Source organism: Erithacus rubecula, assembly GCF_903797595.1.
Source record: "Erithacus rubecula genome assembly, chromosome: 4".
Taxonomy (NCBI): domain Eukaryota; kingdom Metazoa; phylum Chordata; class Aves; order Passeriformes; family Muscicapidae; genus Erithacus; species Erithacus rubecula.
Window position 1 is genome coordinate 10879160 of NC_136686.1, and position 23084 is coordinate 10902243.

General features: G+C 39.1%; 1 protein-coding gene across 7 annotated transcripts in view; it reads left to right on the top strand.

The window, feature by feature from the left end:
- The window catches only part of WNT7B (Wnt family member 7B), a 105632-nt gene that overhangs the window by 75293 nt on the left and 7255 nt on the right, over positions 1-23084 (top strand). For all 7 annotated transcript variants that reach the window (XM_079305064.1, XM_079305063.1, XM_079305068.1 and 4 more), the window contains exon 3: positions 15337-15608. In XM_079305064.1, the coding sequence (XP_079161190.1) occupies positions 15337-15608 (272 nt within the window). The remainder of the gene's footprint in view (positions 1-15336; positions 15609-23084) is intronic.

Below are 23084 nucleotides of genomic sequence, written 5' to 3' on the forward strand. Positions count from 1 at the left end.
TTTTCTGTCTGATTCAGCCTCCATCCATCTTGTTCAGAAGAGATCTCCATTGTAAATGCCATCAGACATGATCAGTGCAACCTCGCAGTTCCTGAGGGGAATAGCACAAGAGGTAGAAGTGGTTTCTCTCTGCTGCTGAATTAAAGGGTTTTAGACAACAAAGGCAGAAAAATGAGAAGCCCCTTCCTCATTTCTTTCCTTTGGCCCTGTTTCACATCACACAGCTCCAGGCATTTGCTTGAGATGTCTGAGATAGAAACCTAGTCAGGCTGTATTCCTTTTATGGTCAAAGAACAGGGAGAAAAAATTCTAGAGGGTGATTTGGATCTTAATTTGACTACACAAGGGTCCCTGTTGCCTATCCCGGGAATTTAGACTCCCTCAACATCTAATTTCTCTTTGTGTTTGATATGTTTGCATCTCTATGTGTCTAGTTTCTCAGGGGAGCATTTGATCCTCTCATAAAGTCATACCTGCTTGCCCTACACAGCAGACATGGAAACTTGATCCCTGTTTAAAGTCCTACTGATTCTTAGTACCTGCAAAAGTTGTCTTAGCTGAGGACTTTTTGACAGATAGTGGCAAAAGCCAAAAATGAATGCTTCAACCACAGGCGTAGCTCCACCGCTACTCTTTGGAAATTTAAGAAGTGGGAGTCCAAAATTACCACCAGATGGTGCACCTATTTAGCAAGTGACAGAGACATGTTCCACAAAAAAATGGAAGCCACAACCTCCAGCAACCCACCAAGTAGCTTCCCCTTCTCTTTATTCTCAGTTGTGATATAAATTGAATGTGTTAGGAAACATGGACCTGCTGGTCAGGCTATCCTGTTACATTTAATATGGAGTATGTTTTCAATCTTTGTGATGGAAACCTTTCAGCTCTCTGGCTAGCGATGTGAGGAAGTGGGAAACAGTGAAGCAGGCCTATAAATGCAAGTGAAGGGAGAGAGAAAGAAAAAGGTATGGGCCAGAAGCAGGAAAAATTGGTAATGGTGAAGGGCAATGACAGGATCCAAAATCAGAAGTGGCCAGCACAGAGCACCGGTGCATTGCTGTTTTAAGTTGAGGCAGTTCTGGATATCAGTGGTGGGTACCTGCCAGTGCATTTCTGAAGGATAATCTTTATGTCTTCAGTTTGGAAACTTGCTAATGCTAGCATCCCAAGCAGAATCAGACAGGGTATTTCATTAAGTGAAAGGTGGTGAAATTTCCTAAACAATCAGGTGGGTTTTGTTCTTAGACTGCTTCTCATTCCTTAGCATTTGGGTCCTCCATACTCAGAAAAGGATTAGCACAAATTGACAAGCATGCATTTTCTGCCAGATTTGTCACAATGACAAAGAAGCATGTGGTTCTTTCAACTAGAATTTCTGGACAGCAATACATTATCATGTGTAGCATATGAGCAGGAATAGATTTCCATTCTACTCTACTTCTTGCTTTAAGAAAAATTCTAAAGTAATAACTAGGTTCCTGGCAATCCTATTTCATGAACATCAAAAAACTTATGCAGAAAAAAATATTCTGTCTCATTCCTTTGCTTAGGTGGGTCCTTTACTGCTTTCTATTGTTATGGTGTGTTTAAACAAAATTTAGTATATTGCTAAGAAATGATTAATTAGAAAGATTGTCCTTTTAGTTACAACTTCATCAGTGAAAATGAACTGAAATTTTCCTGAGTGAAAACATTTAAATATTCTTTAACTTGAAAAGTATTTGTGCAGAATGGATAAAATATTTTTCATTCTCTTTATCTAAGCTGAGAGAAAGGCATCACGCTGAGAAGCTCAATGCCATTTCCTTCCTATCCTTTGTCACATGTCTGTATCTCCTAGTTCAATGTCAGAACAATAATTTTATGGTGAAAGCATGGACCAGGAGATAATGGACTTTTCTTGTGACTTTGGGTAAATCACTTCATACCTTGCTCTCTGGAAACTAAAGATGACTGATTTCAGTGAGGAATTCAAGTGATTGGGGATTAACTTTCATTTAAACATTTGGGATATATCCTCAAATAAAACTGGTTGCTGTTAAAGTCTTCTTACTCAAGAGGAAAGAAAAAGGAAAAGGAAGAAATACTGTGGAGAAGTTCGGTCTTCTAAAAAGTGAGTCCAGGACTGAAAAAAAAAAAAAAAAAAAAAAAAGGTGAAAAATCTCAGTAGAAGAGGCCTAGTAGGATTATTAGCTTAGTTTGCAGAAGAAGGAAGTTTGAAAACCTTAAGTTATTGTCCACTCAAATTTCACAAAGAGAAAATACTGAACTGATGTTCAGTACTTACATGTGACATAAAAGAGGCAGAATAAAGCCTGCAGGGAGCGTAAATTCTGGTTACTTACTGTGTATGGGCTGTGATTCTTTGAGTAAATCTTCCTGTTTGAATTCCCTCTTTTTCTAGCTACTGGTGCACTGCAACATCCTGACACCAGAGATGGTGCATTAACACTTCTTCCCTCTTTCCCTTTCTCTTTTTTCTTTGCTGTCTCTCATTTTCTTTCACTTCAGCAGTTCAGTAATGCTGAAATCTGGTTCCCTTCCCTTTTGTTTGCTTTTCCCTTGTCCACTGATCAACCATGTTGATTATTACACTGTAGTATTAACTATAGTATAAACAGAAGCTCTGAGCAGGAGATTTAGCCAGGTTTTCCCTGCCCTCTTATGCAACCAAAGGTTCTGCAGTACTCCTTTCTTGTTTGTTTTCAAGGATTAGAGGCAATACCCCACATACTGCTGACATAATGAGGCATAAGCTTCACTCAGAGAAGGCAAGACACTTTTTTGAGAGACCCTGGACTACTGTGTTAGAAGGGATGGGCATGAAAAGTTTGAAAGGTGGCAGCCTACCCTCAGAGCTGAATGGCAGAAATATTGCTTGATGGGGTATTTCACATCATGAAAGCAGTCCCATGAATACTGTCTTCACCTTGAAGTTGGATTCAAAGTGTCTGCATGGAATATCTCATACAGCAGCATGTGCATGCTGTCAGCTTGTGTTAACCAGAAGAACATGACATCATGTGATAGACAAAAACACTACTTGGTACCATATAGCCTGATCCAAAACTTTTCACGTGAAACATTTGTTTTGTTTTGGTTTTAAGACATTTGCCTTTCTAACTGGTCTGTTTTAATTAGAGCTCAACCTGAACCACAAACGATATATTTGAACTTTTCCAGAGTTCAGTCGTGTTCAGATCTGGCTTTTGGTTTGGCCCATCACAAAGAGAGGGGTCAGCTCCAAAGTTCAGATCTGGAAATGAGCTGCTGCAAACTGAGGGCTGGAAGGATTATTTATTGAGACCTGTATCTCACTTTAATGGGGAATTTGCAATAGAGACACTTTCTAGTGGCTATTAGAAGCAGTTTTACATAAGCAGCATCTTAAAGACTGGTATTAATACCAATCTATTTACTGAAACACTCATGTACAGCAGAAAAGGCCTTGTTCCTCCTTTCCTGTTCATGAAACCCTGGAGTACCTTAAAAACCTACAATTTTTTCTTCTTCTCTTTGTTTAAAACTCATCATTCCTTTCTAGGAATGCTTAAAAAAAAAGACCATAGGCTAGAAATTTTGTCTTTTAATTCTTACAAAAATTAGTTTTTTCAGCAGATAACTTGCAGAGTTGTTATGGCATCTGCCATTTGTTAATCTCTTGCAGGTTTGGATCACTGCTTTAGGATGAGGTCTCTCAGTCCATGGCAAGACACAGGCTTAACACTACACAGATAATAAACAGCAACCACTTGTCTACTAGATCAGATAACTTGACCCACTGGGGTTAGCTGGACAGGCTCAGATTAAGCACTGATTCAGTATCTGTCGTGAGTGCTGAGAATATTCGGATAACCCTTCCTTGTTTATGTGAATCTTGTCACTTCCCAACTCTCGTCAGGACCAGAAACTCCAGAGCTGAAAAAAAAAAAAATAGGGTTTGCTCTTGTGATGCTTCCAAACTCATTTTGCAAACCAGAGAGGTTTGGATCAGAATCTAAACTTTGTGTATTTATCCAAACTTCTCTGAGCTCTTTACTCTTTTAAATCTCTTTCATATGTTTGATTTGTGCTGTGTCTTACTCCCTGGGTTTACAAATGTGACTACCAGGCAAGAACCCTTTAAACACCAAGAGGGATGGACATCATTACTTGACCCTGTCTCTCCACCCAGCAAGATATACAGGCAAGTTAGATGTATCAGAAAGGTGAATACAGCCACACAAGCAATGAAACAGCATTTGGAAAATATTTAAACAAATTCAAAAGCAAGTCTCAACCCAGTCCTTCCACCAGAACTTTCTCATTCACTCTCCACAATTTCAACTCAGGGAGAGGACTGCAGTAACTTGCAGGGCTACTGCCCTGCCTGTCTGCTGCAGCCCAGGGGATGTGACGTCTGAGCAGGATTAGCAGAGCACAGACACATGCTGGGGGTCTGCCAGCCCAGCCCCTCTGCTGCAGCCACCAGGAAAGGGCTGGGTAGAGTGGGCTAAAGTCAGCAAGGCACATCTGCTGCCATGGGTGATATCCAGAGAGTGAGAACATCCTAAACAGCCACTCAGCACTTGCTGTTGCCTCTCCTTCCAAACTCTGCCTTTCCAAGAATACACCAAATCCATGAAAGCCCCCACACCTATAGGATGAGTCACCTGTGACAGTGCAAGTAACTTGCTTGTGGAATTTGAGGTGGTCCTCTAAGGTATCCTGCCAGGCAGAAGAAACCATGCCAGGAATTTATGTGAGCTACAAATATGTAGGACAACCTTCATACAGAATTATCCTCCAGGAGACAATCCAACAGCAATTCCCAGCAAATGCAGCAAGAGACTCTCTGCTGTGTTCCTGTGCAGAATTTTTTACAGAGGAAGGCAACATTCTGGCATACTATTTGATGTAAATTATTTTTCCTTTTTTTTTTTGTCAAATGTAAGTCTTTTGTCTATGTCTATGCACTTTTACAGAAGAAGGCCACCTTGAAGAGCAGAGGAACACATAGAAGATGTTTCTCCATGATCAGCAGCCTGAAATGCTTTTCAGAGCCCCCATTCTGGTTGTCACCATTTCTCAGTTTGGGCAGTATGTCCTCCATATTCACTTCTCATACCACAAAATCTTGTGTAGAGCAAGGTATTTCTAGATATCATTAACTCATAGTTATTTGACAGAATGTTCATCTTGGGTTGCTGTTGCAGTGAGAATTAAAAGGTCAGTGGTTATTCCATCTCATGGTATTTGTCTGGATTGGAAGTCTGAAAGATAAGACCTTCCTAGGACACATAGATGCATAGTGTATGTGATTCAGTTTAATAAAAGATACTGCTACTCTTCATAAATCTTACTTTAAAAATGTCATGACTAAGTAGAATTAGTACTTTATATAAACTCATCTTAATTCTGTGCTTGATAGAACCAAATTAAATGATACTGAAAAAAACAACTCTAGAAAAATACATTAGAAGAAGTTATATTATGTTCAGGAGAATGTAATTTTTCTAATCAGTGAAACCAACAAAGTCATGTAAAGAAATCTTCTTTCCCCAGTCAGAATATTTTAACGGTGGGCTCTCCTTTTCTGAAACCACCATGTCCCCCCAGCAATTACACTAAGATGATTGCTCCCAGCATAGTTGGAAAGACTCGCTGTGCAGGGAAATCTGGTTTAACTCTGATGGGATAAGTTTAGACTCTCCCTTTCTTTGCATTTTCTACTACCAGTTTTGGGGCTTCCCCATGCAGCTTGATACCTTCTGGGAGCCTTGCTTTTTGGTTTCTAATTCTCTCAGTGCTTGGTGAGGCTGGATTTTTGTGCCAGCCACATGGAAAATGCTATGTGGAAGAACGTCTAAAAGACAGGCTTTTAGAGCCACCACCCTGTTGCAGATTTAGTTCTAGGTGATTAGCTCTTGCTCTATAGATGTAAATTATTTTGTATCCCATGCACATTAGGACCTAGTCTGAAAGCAGAACCTCATACTTGCTAAATGTCCTGGGCTATACTTGCTTTGTATGTTTCCAAAAGGAGGTTTCTAGATTTGTTTGTTTGTATGTATGTATGTATGTATGCATCTGTCTATCTATCTATCTATCTATCTATCTATCTATCTATCTATCTATCTATCTATCTATCTATCATCTCTCTCAAACGTTTGTGGGCTAACATAAAAAGTGAGTACAAGAAAAATTGTGACAAACAGACAAAACAGATGAAAAACTGACAAACAGAAGATCCATCTTGAAGCTACTCATATCTCACTAATAGTCAAGAAATGTTGTCATTTCCAAATGGGGATGTGAAATTACTCTGAAACAGAACAAATGGAACCTCAGCAATTCTTCTGGTTAGTTATTTTTTAGTTATTTATTTTTTCCAAATTAAAAGTGAAGGAAGGATATGAATCCATGCTAACAAGGTATGCCATGTGAGGATGTGTGTGTGTGTGAATGTAAGGAGTGGACTCCAACAGCCATGTCCTTCTCTGGTAGACACTGGGATCCTGAGCATTGCTGTGTCAGACCCCCCTGCACCTCTGGAAGTAGATGTCCAATTCAATACTGTATTGAACAGTGGAAGAGCAGAGCAGAGGATTCCCAGTCCCAGGGCTGCTGCTCCTCTCTGGGAGAGCTCCTGTCCCACCATGCTGCTCCATGGATATTCTCCCTGGCTTGAACTTGTATTTCAGTTGTCACTTGAGAAGATTGCAACTGAAGTACTCTGTTATCTTCCCACAAAAAGAATCCAACAAGAGGACAGATTGTCCTCTTGCAGGTCCTTCTGTCCTTTGGGTACATACCTTAATCTCCTCATGCCCCTGTGAAAGAGCAATTTTATTGCTCTTCTGTTGCCCTCTCCAGCTGAAAGATGTGTCTCTTTAAGGCAAGGACTGCCTCTTGCAGAAACAGATTTGTGTCTAACACCAGTTTCATCCAGGTATCACTCAGATATTTGTAATTCAATAGTCTGGGCAAAGTGACACTGGCCCATTCACAGGCTCTGCACGGAACATCCAGGCAATATTCATGATTTAACTAAACCACTTCAGGAAGCAAGATCAGAAATTTCATCTGCAGAATATACAGAAACTCATCCACTGACACTCTGGAATGCCTTGGTACTTACAACAACCTGCAATTCAGTGGATCCTTTAGAAGATGTTATTTCACATGTTCCTACAGCAAAGGACAGGTATGCAGAGTGATTTACAAAACAATATGGACATGACCACTGCCCTTGGGGATTTGGGGTTAGAAATGATAAAATAACAGAGAAAAAGATGACTTTCTGCAAATGACAGTGCAGATTTATTTTTATAGAGGTGCTTTTCAACACAGTACAATTATGCCAGACTACTGAGATTTTAAGTTAATTAAAGTACTGACCCAGCAAAAAGTCCAGTGAAAAGGTCTGATTCTGCATGGCAGTGGACTTTTAATATTCTTGGGTATAATAGAAGAAATTACAGAGTATTTGTGAAATGGTGTCCCCAGAAAAGTCAAATACAGTCATAAAATCACAGAATAACTTAGATTGGTAGGATCCTACCTAGAGTGCATCCATTCTGAAATTATTCACTCAGGCTCAAGCCTCTAAAATCTATGCACATGAAAATGCCAGTGGTTATGGTAGCCACCTGCTCTGCTCTTGTATCTCAATTGACAGAGCATAAAGTTAATTTGAAAGCAAATGTACTTTAAAAATGCAGTTATTAGTACTGTCCTCTGTTTACTTCTCAAGTTCAGAGGGGAGGGGTTTTTTCCACTTGTTTTTTCCTTCTTTTTTTTATTTTATTATGTGGCAAGCATTTTTTCTGCTTCTTAAATCCAAATGCACAATGTTTCCCTTGCTAAGCACCACACGAGTACCTCAGAAACCCTTAACAGGCCATATTATGTGGCAAGAATACTATCAAGAGAAACCTAAAAAAGAGATAAAATATCTGATCTCCTAGTTAGAGATTCCCTTCCCTTTTTCCTAAATATTGGACTTGTTCTTGGTGAAATGTCCTTTAAAAAAGATACTGTAAGGCATTATCAAATCCTACGTAAGAGCTGCTGTTAACAGGTTGAGGCAGTTGAATTATTAGAATAGAATAGAATAGAATAGAATAGAATAGAATAGAATAGAATAGAATAGAATAGAATAGAATAGAATATAGAATAGAATGTATAAAATATCTGGTTCCTCACAAAACCCATTTAATTTAAGGACATTGGAATACTTTAGAACTTAGTTTCTCTGGAATGCCTTTGGGATTCCATGCTTTCTATCAAGGGTTGCAAAGAACTTTTTTAAACCTCAGTACAGTGCAAGATGTCTCCAGCTGAGCTTTCACACACAATGACATAGCAAAACTCTTGTCATTGTGGAAACGGCACCAAATATTCAGCAGGGAATCATTGAGTGCCACAGTGGGACATCAGCAAGTCCAGAAGAGAACACAAGCAGGAGACAATCTCTCTGCTCCAGCTCCTGCTTCCCACATGCTACTTTGATAGTATTAGCAGCAGCATTGTGAAAACACAGCCTTCTGTGACACACACACAGGCTCCTCTCAAAGGCACAATGCATCTGGGAACTACCCCCTTGTGCTCCTCAAGCTATGCTCTTGTGCACTCTTTAAATGTGTGTTCAGCACCATGTTCTGATTTAACTTTGACAAAAACAAGTAGTGGTAATTTGGGGCCAAAATTCAATTTCACCATTTTCTGTAAGAATGGGATGTAGTTTGCTTCTTAGCGCTGAGCTGGTAAGTAATATTTGTTATGGCAAATATAGTTTTACAGTGGAAAGCCCAAAAATTTCATATTTCTCTGGGCACTGCTAAACATCCTTTTGAAGCTTACAGCAAATTCACTAACCTCACAGAAACTGTCCCAGAAAACTTCACCAAGGGACATGTTCCAAAAGACCATCAAAAACACAACAGAATTATGCTCACTGGAACAGAAATGCTGACTATTGTTTAAGATTGCCAGGACTTAACTGAATAAATTAGGGGGTAAATTAAGTAAAAAATCCCTGTAAATCCTTGGAAGACTTGTTACAGAAATCACTGTGGAAAGTAATGCCAAGCCTTTAGAAAATAACCATGACATTCAAAAAATGTTTGAAAAAATGTGAAAAGGAGAGGCAGAGTGAGTATCTATTTTTAATAGACATGCTTTCAAAAACATATAAAGAGTAACAGCAAGAAGCTGCAATAAGGCTAGTGTGAAATATTTCTGGCTTATGTACAGCCCATTCTAAAAGAAGATTTAACAAACCCACATGAGCAGCAGAAAACAGTCCAGTTGACAGAGCAATTCTAAACTGATGGCCAAGCTCCTGGCACCTCCAGCCATAAAAGCTTAGTGGGAGCCTGGAGATAAAAAATGCCAAATAAGAGAAGAATCTGTAAATAAACCATTATGTCATATCACTACACATTCTCAGCTTTGAGATCTGCAATTTTCTCTGTCCTGGCCATATGTAATTGAAAATAGACATCACAGATAGCCTAGGAAGAAGCTGTTGTAACCAGAAGAAGCTGCTCTAGCTATAGTTCAACTAAACAGACCTATATGGACAAAACATATAAGACTGTTTTAATTAGACTGTAGTAGGACCAATAAACTTAACTTCAGTAAATTAAAATATATGGGAAAAATCCCTGTTTGTAAGCTCATAACTAAGAACAAGGACATGAGTAAAAGTCAACCAGGATCTGTCAAGGACAAATCACATTAAACCAATTGAATTTCCTTCTTTGGTCACCCAGGGCCTCAGAGGCAGAGCAGAAGCAGTTTATACCATATATCTTGGACTTAAAGGCAGCTTTTGACATTGCTTCATATGACATTCTCATAAGAAAAATAAGAACATGCCACCTCTGGGTATAGGCCATCTAGAATTCATACTTGGAGGGTAGTTACCAAAATGGAAAGGTGTGCAGACTAGGTTTCTTGTGGTCTGTGCTGGAGCTGGTATCAGTCAGCATTATACTCTTGACTTGACCTAGAGCTGTGATCATTGCATTTATGAATTATATTATGTTGAGAAAGACTATAATGAAGTGGAGGAAGTTGGGGTCAAAATTGAACATGACTATGGATAAGTGATCCAGAAAAGAAGAAACAAGAGTTAAAGCAAAGAAAGAGAAGGCAAATCAGAAAGGTAAATTTCTTTACGTGGGAATGATCATCTGCACAAATGCAAGATGGGAAACATCTGGTTTGAGAGCAGCTGCACAGAAGACAGCTGCAAATTGAGTGAGAGTCAAAAGTATCCTGCTGCTGTGAAAAAAGGAATGCTGGCAGGAACAAACAGGACTGCAGCATACACGGCATATGAAGGGCTCCTTCTGCTCTGGCCCCAAGGAGGCAAGGCCTCAGCTGGAGGGAGCACCCTGTCACATCTCCAGCAACACTAACCAGCCTGTTGGGAGAGCAGGGGCAAGGAGCAGAGCTCGTGGGAATTCTGGGCAAGAACTGATGGCACAACACATCTGGGAAGTCTTTGCATATTTCAAAGCTGCTGCTAGAAGGAGGGATTAACCTGCTCTTGGCAGCTCTAGAGAAAGAAGCAGTGGGTTTGCACTCAGAAAACCAGTTTAATAGATGGATAATAACTAATAATAACTAATAATAACTAATATTGACCAGGTTAAATTACTGAAATACATACCAGTCAGGATTCTGAGATACTGGACTAGACCCTGGAACCTCCTCTTCTGAAGATCCTTAAGGACAGGAAGAATAAAAGTTGTTGTGAGGAACATCTGTCTTATTAGCCTATGTCAGGGTTGACAGAGTGTAGACCCTCCTGAGCTTCCTGCTCTTCTGCCTTAATACTTCTGCCTGTACAAAGTGGTTTCAGTGGCCTTTAGTTCTGACATGTAACAGAAAGTTAGAGGGACAGAGAAATTAAATTAAATTAAATTAGTTCCTACTTTTATAAACCAAGAAGCTCAAAGTTAATTACATTGAAAATGCAAATAAAGTATCTGCTCCAGACAGTGAGAAAGCTCCCCCTGGCTTGAATTCCCTTGGATCAAACCCAAAAGGAAGAGCTTGCATTCTTTTCCTTGAGAATTGTTAATATGTGTGTTGAATAAAATACAAAATTACAAAAGAAATAAACTTGACTGTAAAACTCTTCAACATTGCTCAGGGTGATGTCTGAGTTTTAGTTTACTCATTTAGTCTAGATGTATTTATTGTCTTTTGCCATAAAAAAATTACTTAATCTGTCATCAGCTTGCTGGACTTGTTGAAAAGGGTAGGTTTGTAAAAAAAAAAAATTATTTCTGCTGTGGTTCATTTCTTTTTCCCATTGACCTATGTTTTATTGTGTCATATAATCAATCTGGTGTCTTGTGTAAGTACATGAAGAATTTGTGTTGTTTAACAACATTGGGTAGTATTTTATCTATCATTGGTGAGGCAAGATCTAGGAAATTACTGGCCAAGCACTGTATGTTCTGTAGTTTAATATTTCAAGTTAAATTACAGTTCTAATCACTGACGTTCAGTAGCAGCCTTATTCATCTAGCTGCTGACATGAGTCATTTCAGGATGACGTGTGCAACAGCAGAATTCTTGTGTAGTTACTCCAACAAATAGATATCTTGCAAATAGCTATGGAACAGTTGAATCTTTAACCCTGTGCTCACAGCTGAATAATTGAATATGTGTTTAGCATATGTGATTCTCAGTTGCTTGTGGCTCCAGGCTCAAAATACTCTGCTGAATCTGTGCACACTCAAGTCTGGTAAACTACAGCAATTGTGGAACTTGTAAGAATTTCCACATCAAACCATATTGAGTTTAGTGCTCAGTTAGAAATCTAAAACTTAGTCAGAAACGACATCTAAATGAGGGGTAAAATATAGGCTACTCCATGATGCCAATGACAGATAAAGGCTCCTCTCTGCCCATCTGCTGGAAGACTTGCACTGAGGATTCAGTGGTCCAATATCTGTCTGAGCAGCAACTGCCTGCATTGCTGACTATTAGAGCACTTTTAAAGTACAGCCCTCTATTAGAATGCAAATGAACTCAAGAAAATGACAGTAACTCAGACTGGCAAACCACATACTCTTCTGATGGCCTGGCACATTGCTAGAAGTGGTCTTGAGCACAATCACCAAAGAAAAAGAAGGCTTAATTTTAATTAATACTGGCAGTCATCTCCTTTTGGAGTTATTAGATCAGAAAGTTATCAGATCAGATGGTTATTAGTTCATTTTACTCATGAAAACATCCCTTCTATGTTTTGGGTATAAAGTCAGAACTGTCATCTTTGACACCAAGGCAGATATTTCTAACAGAGAAATGGGTGAATCCAAGGGTTGCAATAAAAGCCAAAGCAGTATCTTTTTCACCTAAATAAAAATCTCAACAGAATTACTCTAGTCTGTGTGACAGAAAACTTTGGAAGTCAGACGATAAATTTTCTTCTGAGACTAAAATACTAAGTGTAAACAGTGCCAAATAACTAGATAATCTGGGTATTCATTGAAAAAAAAAAATCTATCCCCAAATTTGGGTCAAATCCCAAATCTGCTGCTACTTATATCTTCATTACATGAACATTTCTGGAAAGACTTGTCTCCTTTTTGTTGCAGACCAAGAATATTTTTGAAATCTCAGAAAATTCTGTAAAATTAGATTATTGCTCTCCATTAAGGTATCACAGCAATCATTACTTATATATTTTTAGCTGCCTAACAAATACTTGCTTAGAACTGATTCCAAGTGATGACATGCTAATAGAAAGCTTTGTGTGCAGCAGACATTATTTGAGACAGAGGTTCCTCTCCTTTCCCCATCACCAGTTTCTGATAGACTCCACTGATCCTGGGACCTTAGCAAACTGTTCAGGAGCACGAGTGAAGTTTTAGAACATTCTCTAGTTAAAAAAACACTAATCCCCCAAAACCTTAATTCTTAGCAGGACAACTTGACTTGCTAATTTCTGAGACCTTCTTATTTTAGAGCTGACAAAAACAGAAGAGTAATCTCTTAAGAGAGTCAGTGTGGTTTGCATTTGATATTATCCCATGGCTTGAGAAAATTCCATCACTGCTATAGCTCTCAAATGGATAAAGGAAAGATATTTTCCTTTATTGTTGATGGTAGTAAGGGGTAGAATGGGAATGAGGGAGAGAGAAAGGAAGATAAAGGCATGATTTTCTTTCATTTTATAAAATTGATCAAGGGAAGCCTTGTGAATTTAAAAAGGAGTTCACAGAAACAATGGCCATAAAAAAAAGTCTTACCATGTACTCTGGAGACATGGGGAATATATTGAGCTTAAACACAAAACATAAGCAACTGTCTCTGAGTAAATTTACTGCACTGTAGGTCACTGCTGCTATGTTCCCTCACAGGAATAAGTTTCTTCTTGTGAACAAGCCTTTCTACATGTACTTTATGTAGACCAAAATTTCCCTGGGTCTGATTTTACATTGTTGTTTACCTTCACCCTGAAGAAAAGCAAACTGTATCTATATGCATAGCTTCTATTACATCTCATACTTCCAATATTTCAATTTATGGATTAATAATAGAATTTTTAAAAAGGAGAAGAATGAAATCCTGCAAGTCAACAGAACACACTTAAAAACAAGAGTCCCAGATTTGAATTCAGCTGGCAAGCAAAGATGAGAGGAGTGAATATCAACATGTAAAGATCACACTAGGAACTAGAACAGTGGTTCCATAATGGTTTTGGATTGCTATCAACCCTCAGAATTTCTTATGGACCACCAGGCATTGTTATCATCAAACTTTTAATTGAAAACACAATTTAAAATAGTGTTTAATATGGCTCTGTGGATTAGCTGTGAACCCTTTACTGTGGCCTCCTGGACCACCAGTGTTCTGCGGACCATGGCTTGGGAAGCACTGAACCAGACTGCACACATCGTACACCCCAACAAAACACTGCTGTGTCTGAAAGCAGAGGCACTCTGCAACTGCACCATCTACTCAATTAATGCACGTGTCAGTTCAACCTTCTTGGTAGCTGAAGAACACAGAACCCTTTTGTTTTGCCCCTACCCAAAGTTTCTTTTTTTATTGCTTTGGAGAAACGAGTGAATGGTGCCAAACCTCAGTTTCTGATTGTTTCTTGTGGGATCCTCTTCATACCTGGCAATGATGTAATCTTTCAGGAAGCTATCTATTAAAATAAGAAATATAAATCCCCTCATACACAAATACCTCAGTGGAATTATCATTCCAGAATAGTTATGACATTTATGAATCCAAAAATTAAAAAATTAAAACTAGTTTCTAAACCATTTTATCCTCCTCCTCTGGAAAATTTGTTCCTTTTTTTCACTTCCTTCCCAAATCCACTAATGATGCTAAAGCTCTGTGTGTGGTCATTAAAGCATTACAGCAACTTTCTGCAAATTTTTTAAAGTTATTCTTTGGCTGCAGCACTACAAAGTTGTCTGTTTATTACCAGAGAAACACACAGAGGGAAGCACTGAGAAGTGAACTTCTGGGAAACTGTTATAAATAAGAGCAGCAAAACACCACGATCCAGCCCTATGTGAAGTCAGTGACAACTTTTTGAAAAATAATGTGCTTCCATGACAGTTTATTTGGAGAGCAAATAGTGCTGTCACAGCACTTCTATGCCCTTTGTATGCTCAATAGTCATGGTAATGCAGAGCTTTGAGTCAGAGTGGGACTGGAAAAGGGTCACTTCAGTAAAGCTAATGCATAGGAGAAGTCTGCAAGGGAAAGGGTTAACCTGTACCTTGAAAGGAAATGAAATCTATCCAGTTCTTGTCTCTGTAGGTCTCTTGCAGTACTTTACACTCAGCATCACTAATAGATGTTACTGGAGCATTTATAAAGTTACATTAATAATCAGCCCCATTTCAGTCATAGTGGTTTTTTTGTTGGTGGTGTCAGAACAGTTCTCTTTTTTTTTTTTATTTTTTATTTTTTCTTCCCCATGCAGTGCCAATTCTTAGAGGTAGCTATTAACTCACTTTTTATTAATCTGAAACAGAAAAAGTTCAGCTTGCAATCCTGACTAGACAGTGTGAAAACAATTCTTGTGGCCTCACCTCACCACTCTCCAGATTCATTGCCAAGTTCCCTTCTGGTGAAGGGGTTTACATGGGACTATCACATATTACCTGGGCTAATATGCTCGAGCTGAGCCAAGCATTTGAAATATGTGTGGAATTCTGTAAGATGAGAAATCCACACTGAGGAGCAGTGCCATCCTCACATTGCTGCCTGACCCCCTTGCTGTAGGTAATGTGTGTGCTTTCTTTAGTGAGTACGTGCTGCCTTTCTGCCAACCCATCAGCTTTTGGCTTCTCTCCACAGGAAGCAGGGAAGCTGCGTTCACCTATGCCATTACTGCTGCCGGGGTTGCACACGCTGTCACTGCCGCCTGCAGCCAGGGCAACCTCAGCAATTGTGGCTGTGACCGAGAGAAACAGGGCTACTACAACCAGGAGGAGGGCTGGAAGTGGGGAGGCTGCTCTGCGGATATCAGATACGGCATTGAGTTCTCCCGGAGGTTTGTTGATGCCCGAGAAATCAAAAAGAATGCACGGAGGCTGATGAACTTGCACAACAATGAGGCTGGAAGAAAGGTATTCCAGAAAGGACAGGGGATGGGGAAGTGTGTGCTGGAGGACGGGGGGGGAGGCTGGCTTGGTGGCAGGAGGCATTCCCTGAGAATTTACCCCTCTCTCTGATGTTATCCTGCATCGAGTCCCTGCACGGCATCTATTGTTCACCTTTTTTTGCTCTTTCTTTTTATTTGGAGCTGGCCATGTATTATAGGTACTCCTGTAAAAATTTCTCCTTCTTAAGCCTTCTTTCCAGCCCTCTCTGATAACAGGGAGGACCTTACTGGAACTGTTTGACATAATGATGAATCACTGGTTTTCATCCAATATGGGAAAAATCTAGCAAGGGATGTCAGGATTTGTGATGGGACAGAACAGAGTTGTCTGCATTGCTCAACTTCCACAGCACTTCCAGATATTTATTCCATCAAAATCCAAACCACTTTTTTGACCCCAGCTCTGATGAAATACATGTAGTAGTACACAATGCACTTCTTAGCTGATGAACAACTGTCTCTTTGTAACTATAAAGCTACAAAGATCTGTATAAGAAAACAGTTTCATATCTACAACCATGACTGAATTTCTTGTCATGGAAACAATAAACATCATGGAGCTATGCTGATTTATATTCACCAACAATCCTCATAGCTCTCAAAGCTTGTCCTATAAAAAGTGTAACAAATCTTTCTGCATCATATATACCTACCTTAGGAGAGATTATAGCCTTCTAAGTGTTTTCCCCCAGGAAAAGCTCTCCACTCCAGTATTGCAGAAAAATCCAATACGCCAATATACCAATACACCAATAAAATCCTCCTCCTGTAATCCCCAAAGTAAGACTGAATTTTCCTCGTCTAAAACCATGTCCTGCACTGAGCACTGGGCAGAGAGAGTAGAAATGATGGTGATAGAAATAGTGCAATTATCTTTCTGCCTGGGTCTTGCTTATTAGCAAAGTTCCTGTGCGTTGGCCACACACTGAAACTGAAAGTTCTGTTTGGGCAAGAGTTCACTGGGATAGAAATACTACATAAATTCAGTGTGGAGAGAGAGGCATAATCTCAAGTGTAGAGACAGTATTGGTACTTCAGTGATAGTTCACACTGAGGTCTCCAGATGTGCAGGGCTGGCTGAAGAGCCAAACAGAAAAACAGCCTTGACGGGCAGTCATTTTCCTAAAACTTTCTTCCACGTGTACAAAAGAATTTCATTCAGCTTCCATCACATTGGAAGAGCAGCTCCAGGTGTGATCACTTCATTTAGGCTGGGAATTTCAGCTCAGCACCATGAATTGTGTTTGGAGGCAAAAGAAGATGGAAGCCAACTCTCAAACTTGCCAGGGAGAGTTTAATTATTGCTAGATGCATTATCACCCCTGCTTAAACTGTGCTGTGCCACCCCCATGGAGATCCTGATGCAGTATGAAAGAGAGATACAAGTGCAAAAGCAGATACTGAGATGGAGAACAGTGAAGTCCCAAGGACAGAAAAAACTCATTATGTGAACCAGGCACAGATCATGGGTCCCACAATTCTAAATACAGCCCTAAAACACTAGACCACATTGCTGATTCTTATTAAACACATTATATTTTAGTTTTCATAGGAATTTCATAGGCAGAGGGACATAAGCAAAACAAAGTGGTGCATGTTTTACAGATACTTCTGGTAGAAGCATTCACGCAAATAAATTTTGTTTAGCAATTCTAAATTTTTTTCAAATGTTCTTGCAAAAGACAATTTATAATACTTTCATATTTAAGAAAGGAATAAAAAGGCTTTAAATACTGTCAATATATTTATTCCATTTTTAAAAATATAGATAGTATTTTGGAATTTATTAACTTTTTAGTTGTTGGAATTTTTCACTAGTTATTTATACCCATAATTATTCATTAATTTATTGTATTACTTTCAAAATCTGAGAATGACTGAAAGGATTTGGTGTAGTTTTTTGTTTTTAAGTATAATCCTTCAAATCCAGAGGAATCTGCTAATATAAAATTTGGCTTTGGGAGTCATGTTTAGAAATAATGTTGGTGTTATGATACATATTCCCATTAACTGAATATTCAGACTTGTACCGTAAACGCTATTTAGTGACTTTGGTTCTTCTGGGATAATTTGCTATTTGTATAAATTAGACATTTTGAATTAAAGACTGACTGCAATTTAAGGTTAGAACAAAACTCTGGAACCTAGAATATCTTTCTGTGTTTCTGGGTTGGACCCTTACAGAAGCAGTTGCAGAGTTTTCTGCAATGTCAGTGTGAAATCACAAGTTCCTTCTGAGAATTCAGGCAAACTTGAAATCTCAACTACATTCACCTAAAATCTGGCAGTTTTGGGGGTCCTTGGTAAACCTGACTGGACCTGACAAAAAATGTGAAATCAGGAGATTTGCTCATGTATAGATGTCATTCTTATATACCCCACAGGGTCCTTATTCACACTCAAGCCAGAAATCACAGAATCACAGAATGGGGAAAGTTGGGTGGGTCCAACCCTTCTGCTCTAGCAGGATCCCCTAGACCATGTTACTAAGGATTGTGTCCAGATGGTTTTTGAGTATGTCAAGGGAAGGAGACTCCACACCATCTCTGGACAATCTTCTGCCCAGGGAAGAAGTTGTGCCTCCTGGAACCCCCTGGGCTCAGTCCCTCCCCATGGCTCTGGTGCCATTGCTGGGCCCCCAGAGCAGAGCCTGGCCCTGCTCTGCCCCTCCCTGCACATTTCAGAGCCAAACTTCTGGTTCATGACTGCTATTACAAAGAACTGAAGTATGGATATTTTATCTGTGTTATGAATAGGAATAAAAAGTAAGAAGGAAAACACAAGGAACTCAGTTTATCTTTAATTCCTTCATTGCTTTAGAATCTCTCAAATATATTCAAATAAGGTGTTTTCAACCTTAGAGTGGTAATGGACAGTAAAGAGAGTTCACAGTACTTTTACCACTTAAAAACCCCACATACACATCTGTAATGGTAAGACTTCCAGTTCATTTTACTCATACCAAATTCAGTTTTTAAGAAGAACAGCTTTTGGCCAATAAATGTTCTACCTTCCTTTTAGCATTCTTTTGGAATCTCAGAGCCTTTTAAGAAAGGAACATGAGGAAAAAAGGACACGAAGAGCTCCCAACCCCATATCCAATTGTTTCCAACTTGCTCTGAGGTCAGGGGTAATCCCTTGATGACCTCACTGGACACCTCTCAGATGGCCAGAGGTTCATTGCTAAGATCATTAGTCAAAACATTGGCCACTAGTTTTGCCCCCCAAACAATAATTCAAATGTTTTCTTATACCACCACAAAGACTTTCTCATGTGCACTAAGAAATCTTGCCCATTCTCAATCTCTCCCAGTGCTTGTCCCACACATGCCTGAGTGTCAGAAGGGTTTCTAAGTCCAGCAGTATGGCTCTAATATTTTGCCTTGATGGGATACTCTCAAATGCTGGTCTACTGGTATTTCACTGTTGTTAAAAACAGAGCCCAGAGGAATTTTTCTTTGTGTAACAAGCAGCATGCTGTAAAAATAATTGCACAAACTTTGCAAACAGAGGAGAGGAAAAACAGTTTTGGGGGATCTTTTACTTTAGTCTAGAGCTGTGATGGTCAATAAAACCCTCTAATAAATTATCTCCTTGGGAAAAAAAAAATACATTTAGGCTTCTCAGGAAATTTCTGATCACTTTTGGATGAATGAATCTTATAATTGCCCCACACTGCATCCTGTATGGCTCTGCATTGAATTTCTAAGAATTGTTTCAGCTAATGGCAATTTTGCTAAGTTTCTGATAAATTTGCAATAAATAGCACAAGTGACAAAATCATAATCTTGCCATTGGTGTAATTTGAAGTACAAAAGTGCTCAGGAATTCCTGGTGACACAAGACTCTCCTGGCAGAAGATTTATGCTTGGAGGCAAAGTGGCCCCACATGAGGTCAAAGAGCAGAGGAACAAACTTCCCTGTCAGTTTCTAAACATCCTCTGTGATTTGGGATGGAAAGTACAAGTGTGGTAAATGAAAACAAACCCTGAGAGGAGAACTAATATAAGTCTAGCACAAATGTTACTGAAAGAATGTTTTGTTGCAAATCTGAAAGTTTACACAGAGATCTGTGGGCAGAACTTTGACAGGGTAATGAAAAATTAAATACCAACAAACCAAGTCAGCTTTGATGCTTTTTTATGAGACAGCTTTCTACCATGTATTTTTAGAAATAAGTGTCTTTATTCTGGGATAAATGAACTTTGAGTAACATCTGGGAACACACATCATTAAGCTTAACTTTTTGCTCAAAGCTTCAAAACAATGACCATCTCTCACGGGAAATCTCATTTGTAAAAATTGAGGTTTCTGTTTGTTTTTATGGGGTGAGTTAAAAGAACAAACTGACAAATTGGTAGCAGATTGCAGCTTTTACCAACAAGTAGAAATGTTTCCAACAGTTTATCAATCAATTAGGCTCTTACAATAGACAGTGACTGTGGTTATGTGGAGAAAAAACTGGCCCTTCCAGAAACACACCCATCACACTGACTGCCAGCAACTCAGCCTGACACCATCCCAATATTTACCCCTTTGTAACAGCAATGGGTTTTTCCTGTTGGCTTTTTTTTTTTTTTGAATGCCTGTAAGATGACAACAGCTTATTTTTCATATGAAACAATAACAGTACGAGGAAAAAACAACAGACTTTCTTCAGTAGAGATTTTTCAATTACTTGGGACAACATTTCCAACTAAGCCATGGCTTTTTCAGTTTCTGGTGCTATAGGCCTGTGGTACTGGGAAGGGCATTTTTTTCTCACTTGCTTTGGCTGTAGAATAGCTGATGAGGTGTTTTTTTTATTACCATTCATTACATATATAAAGATATAAAAATTATATTATATGATTGATATGATATGATAGTATTGCACAGTATATTTACATACACAGACAAATATATGTAGTGTGTATGCATGTAATTATGGATATTTATACATATTTATGTGTATTGTCTGTGCATTATGTGAGATAGTGTTATCTCCCTTCACATTACATGAAACACTATAATCAATCAGCTCATTCCTGGAAGAGGCACAGTGCCTAATATGCTGCAGACTGCCCACACTGTCACCTGAAAGAATGTAAAGATAAGAAGCAATGCCCAGAAAAAGACTCTGAATGAAATGTTCTGAAGTCAAAGTGGAGGCTGAATCTCAGTTTCAAACTGAAAGCCAGCTAGTTATATGCTCTTATTATCCCAAAATATTTTTAAAATGTGACTTTGTTTCCTAAGTCATTTCAGGGATGCAAAGAATGTTACTTTCCAGGTTTTACAGCCTCGAGCCCACCATTTACTGGAAGTTTCTTTCTCTAAAAGTGACAAATTATTTCACTACACATCCCTTGTGAGACCACTCATGAACAAAAGGCTTTTGATAGTTGTGCTTCATGCCATACTTTCCATCTTGCCACTTAAAGTGATTCGCAGACAGTTGCATAAATCCAATTTCAAAAATTTTGGTGTTACAGCTTGGGTGGGTTAGATGACTAACTAAGGACTTATCCATATGTCTTGAATATGCAAGCTTTGGCTCAAAATCTCATGAGGATAGATCTCCTGCTTCCAGTTGGGCTGGATTTGTTAACTTATTTTTTCTTCCAGAAACACACACTTAACACAGACTGCCAGCAGCTACATCTGGTACTACCCTACTTTTTTAACAATTTGCTTTAAAATTAAAGCGGGGAATAGACAAATATTTAAGGACTTGCTAAATGGTTTCATTCAAGAGATGTGCATGCCCATCCATACCATGTAATGCGTGCAAGGCATCTAGTGAAATATCACTGCACGACCTCAAACCTGACACATCTGTTCTGCCTGACAGAATAAAACTACCAGTGAAGTATTTTTAACTATTTCAGGTGATATTTTATCTTTAAAGTTTGCAACAAATTCCATAGAAAAGAGAGTGGAACACTGTAAGCACACTTGCTTTGGGGATGACTGGGAGGACGCTTCTGAAGGAAATTCCTTTGCAATATTTCACTGTAAAAATAATATTCAGAGTGTTTTAACCAATTACAGCCATTTATTGCTCAAACAGCTATTTTCTCTCCAAGAAAGTAGAGAAGAAACACTGATATATTAGGTTGTTGTTCATCCTCATAACAGCAGAGACATCTATCTAATGTGCAGCAGGTCCCAAAACCATCCCAGCTAGCCAAGAGGACAACTTGTGTAAGGAGTGCTGCAGGTCTTCCTCAGCTTTTACAGCACATTAAGTGGGGACACTATGGAAGAGGGTGCGTTACCTAGAGAGGCAAGTGAAGGGCAGGAGGAGGTGAATTGATACCTCCTGGCTCCCCTGATAGACTCCAGCCTGCTCAGTGGCAGGGAAAAACCACTCCATGCTGTGTCTGGACACCGACCTGCTGCAAAGCAGAGGCTCCCTGCTCCCATTAAACTGAACAATAAAAAAAACATGGGCATGACAAGAGGAATAAACACAGTAACTTGGTTCCTCATCCCATATTCCACAGAATATAAATACTGTTGTGATGCTTGATGGAACAGCTTCACAGAGGGGCAGAAGGAAAACCATGCAGCTGAAGTGCTCTTATTCCTCTCCTGCTGGGTCCATGCTCCCTCTTCACAGGGCTGGGCACAACCCAAGGAGACCTGCCATGAACTGTTCAGTTTTGGGCTCTGTAATCTACTACTTACAAAGAATAATTTCAGGACATTTCTGTTAGAAGAGTAGCATTAAACCCTATTAATCTCAGTTACACCCCTGCCTACCCAAGATAAAAATCCAAACCCAAACAAACCGAGCTTGGATTCCCAGATGGGTCCAGGAGACCAGCATTTTGTCAGCAGTGGTGGGCTCCAGGCTGCACTGAGACTTGGGTTAGCCAGTGCCCACATGTCATCAGCAAGACATCAGCTCTCCTGGCTGCAGCTGCATGAGCATCAAAGAAATGGTGACATCTCATGACCAGAATCCATCTCCTTTGGTAGTTATTGCCCAAAACAAAAGTTGATCACTTGTGTACTTGATGAGGCAAAAAAATTTCAAGTCTTTTATTTATTTTTAAAACTCAGTCAAAAATTAATATGGATTTTGTTACATTCAACACTTGGCCCAACAATGTGCATTTCCATTAAGGAAAACAAAAACCAGTAGGAGTAAGCCAAAACAAACACACACACAGACACACACACACACACACACACACACACACACACACACACAATGCAACTATTATTTTTACATATGTACAGAAACTGTATGTGATGTTATGCAGTTGGGTCGAGATATGGAACTTTAAAAAATGAAGTTATTCTCTTGCATATCCTTTGATTTTATTTTGGTCTTCACAAGCCTTTTTCTACTTTACTGGCAGTAGATAGCCCTCAAATTGCATTTTAAATGTATGATTTGTATAGGTATAAAAAAATGTGGGATTAAGAAAACTTTAATGTTATATTTCAC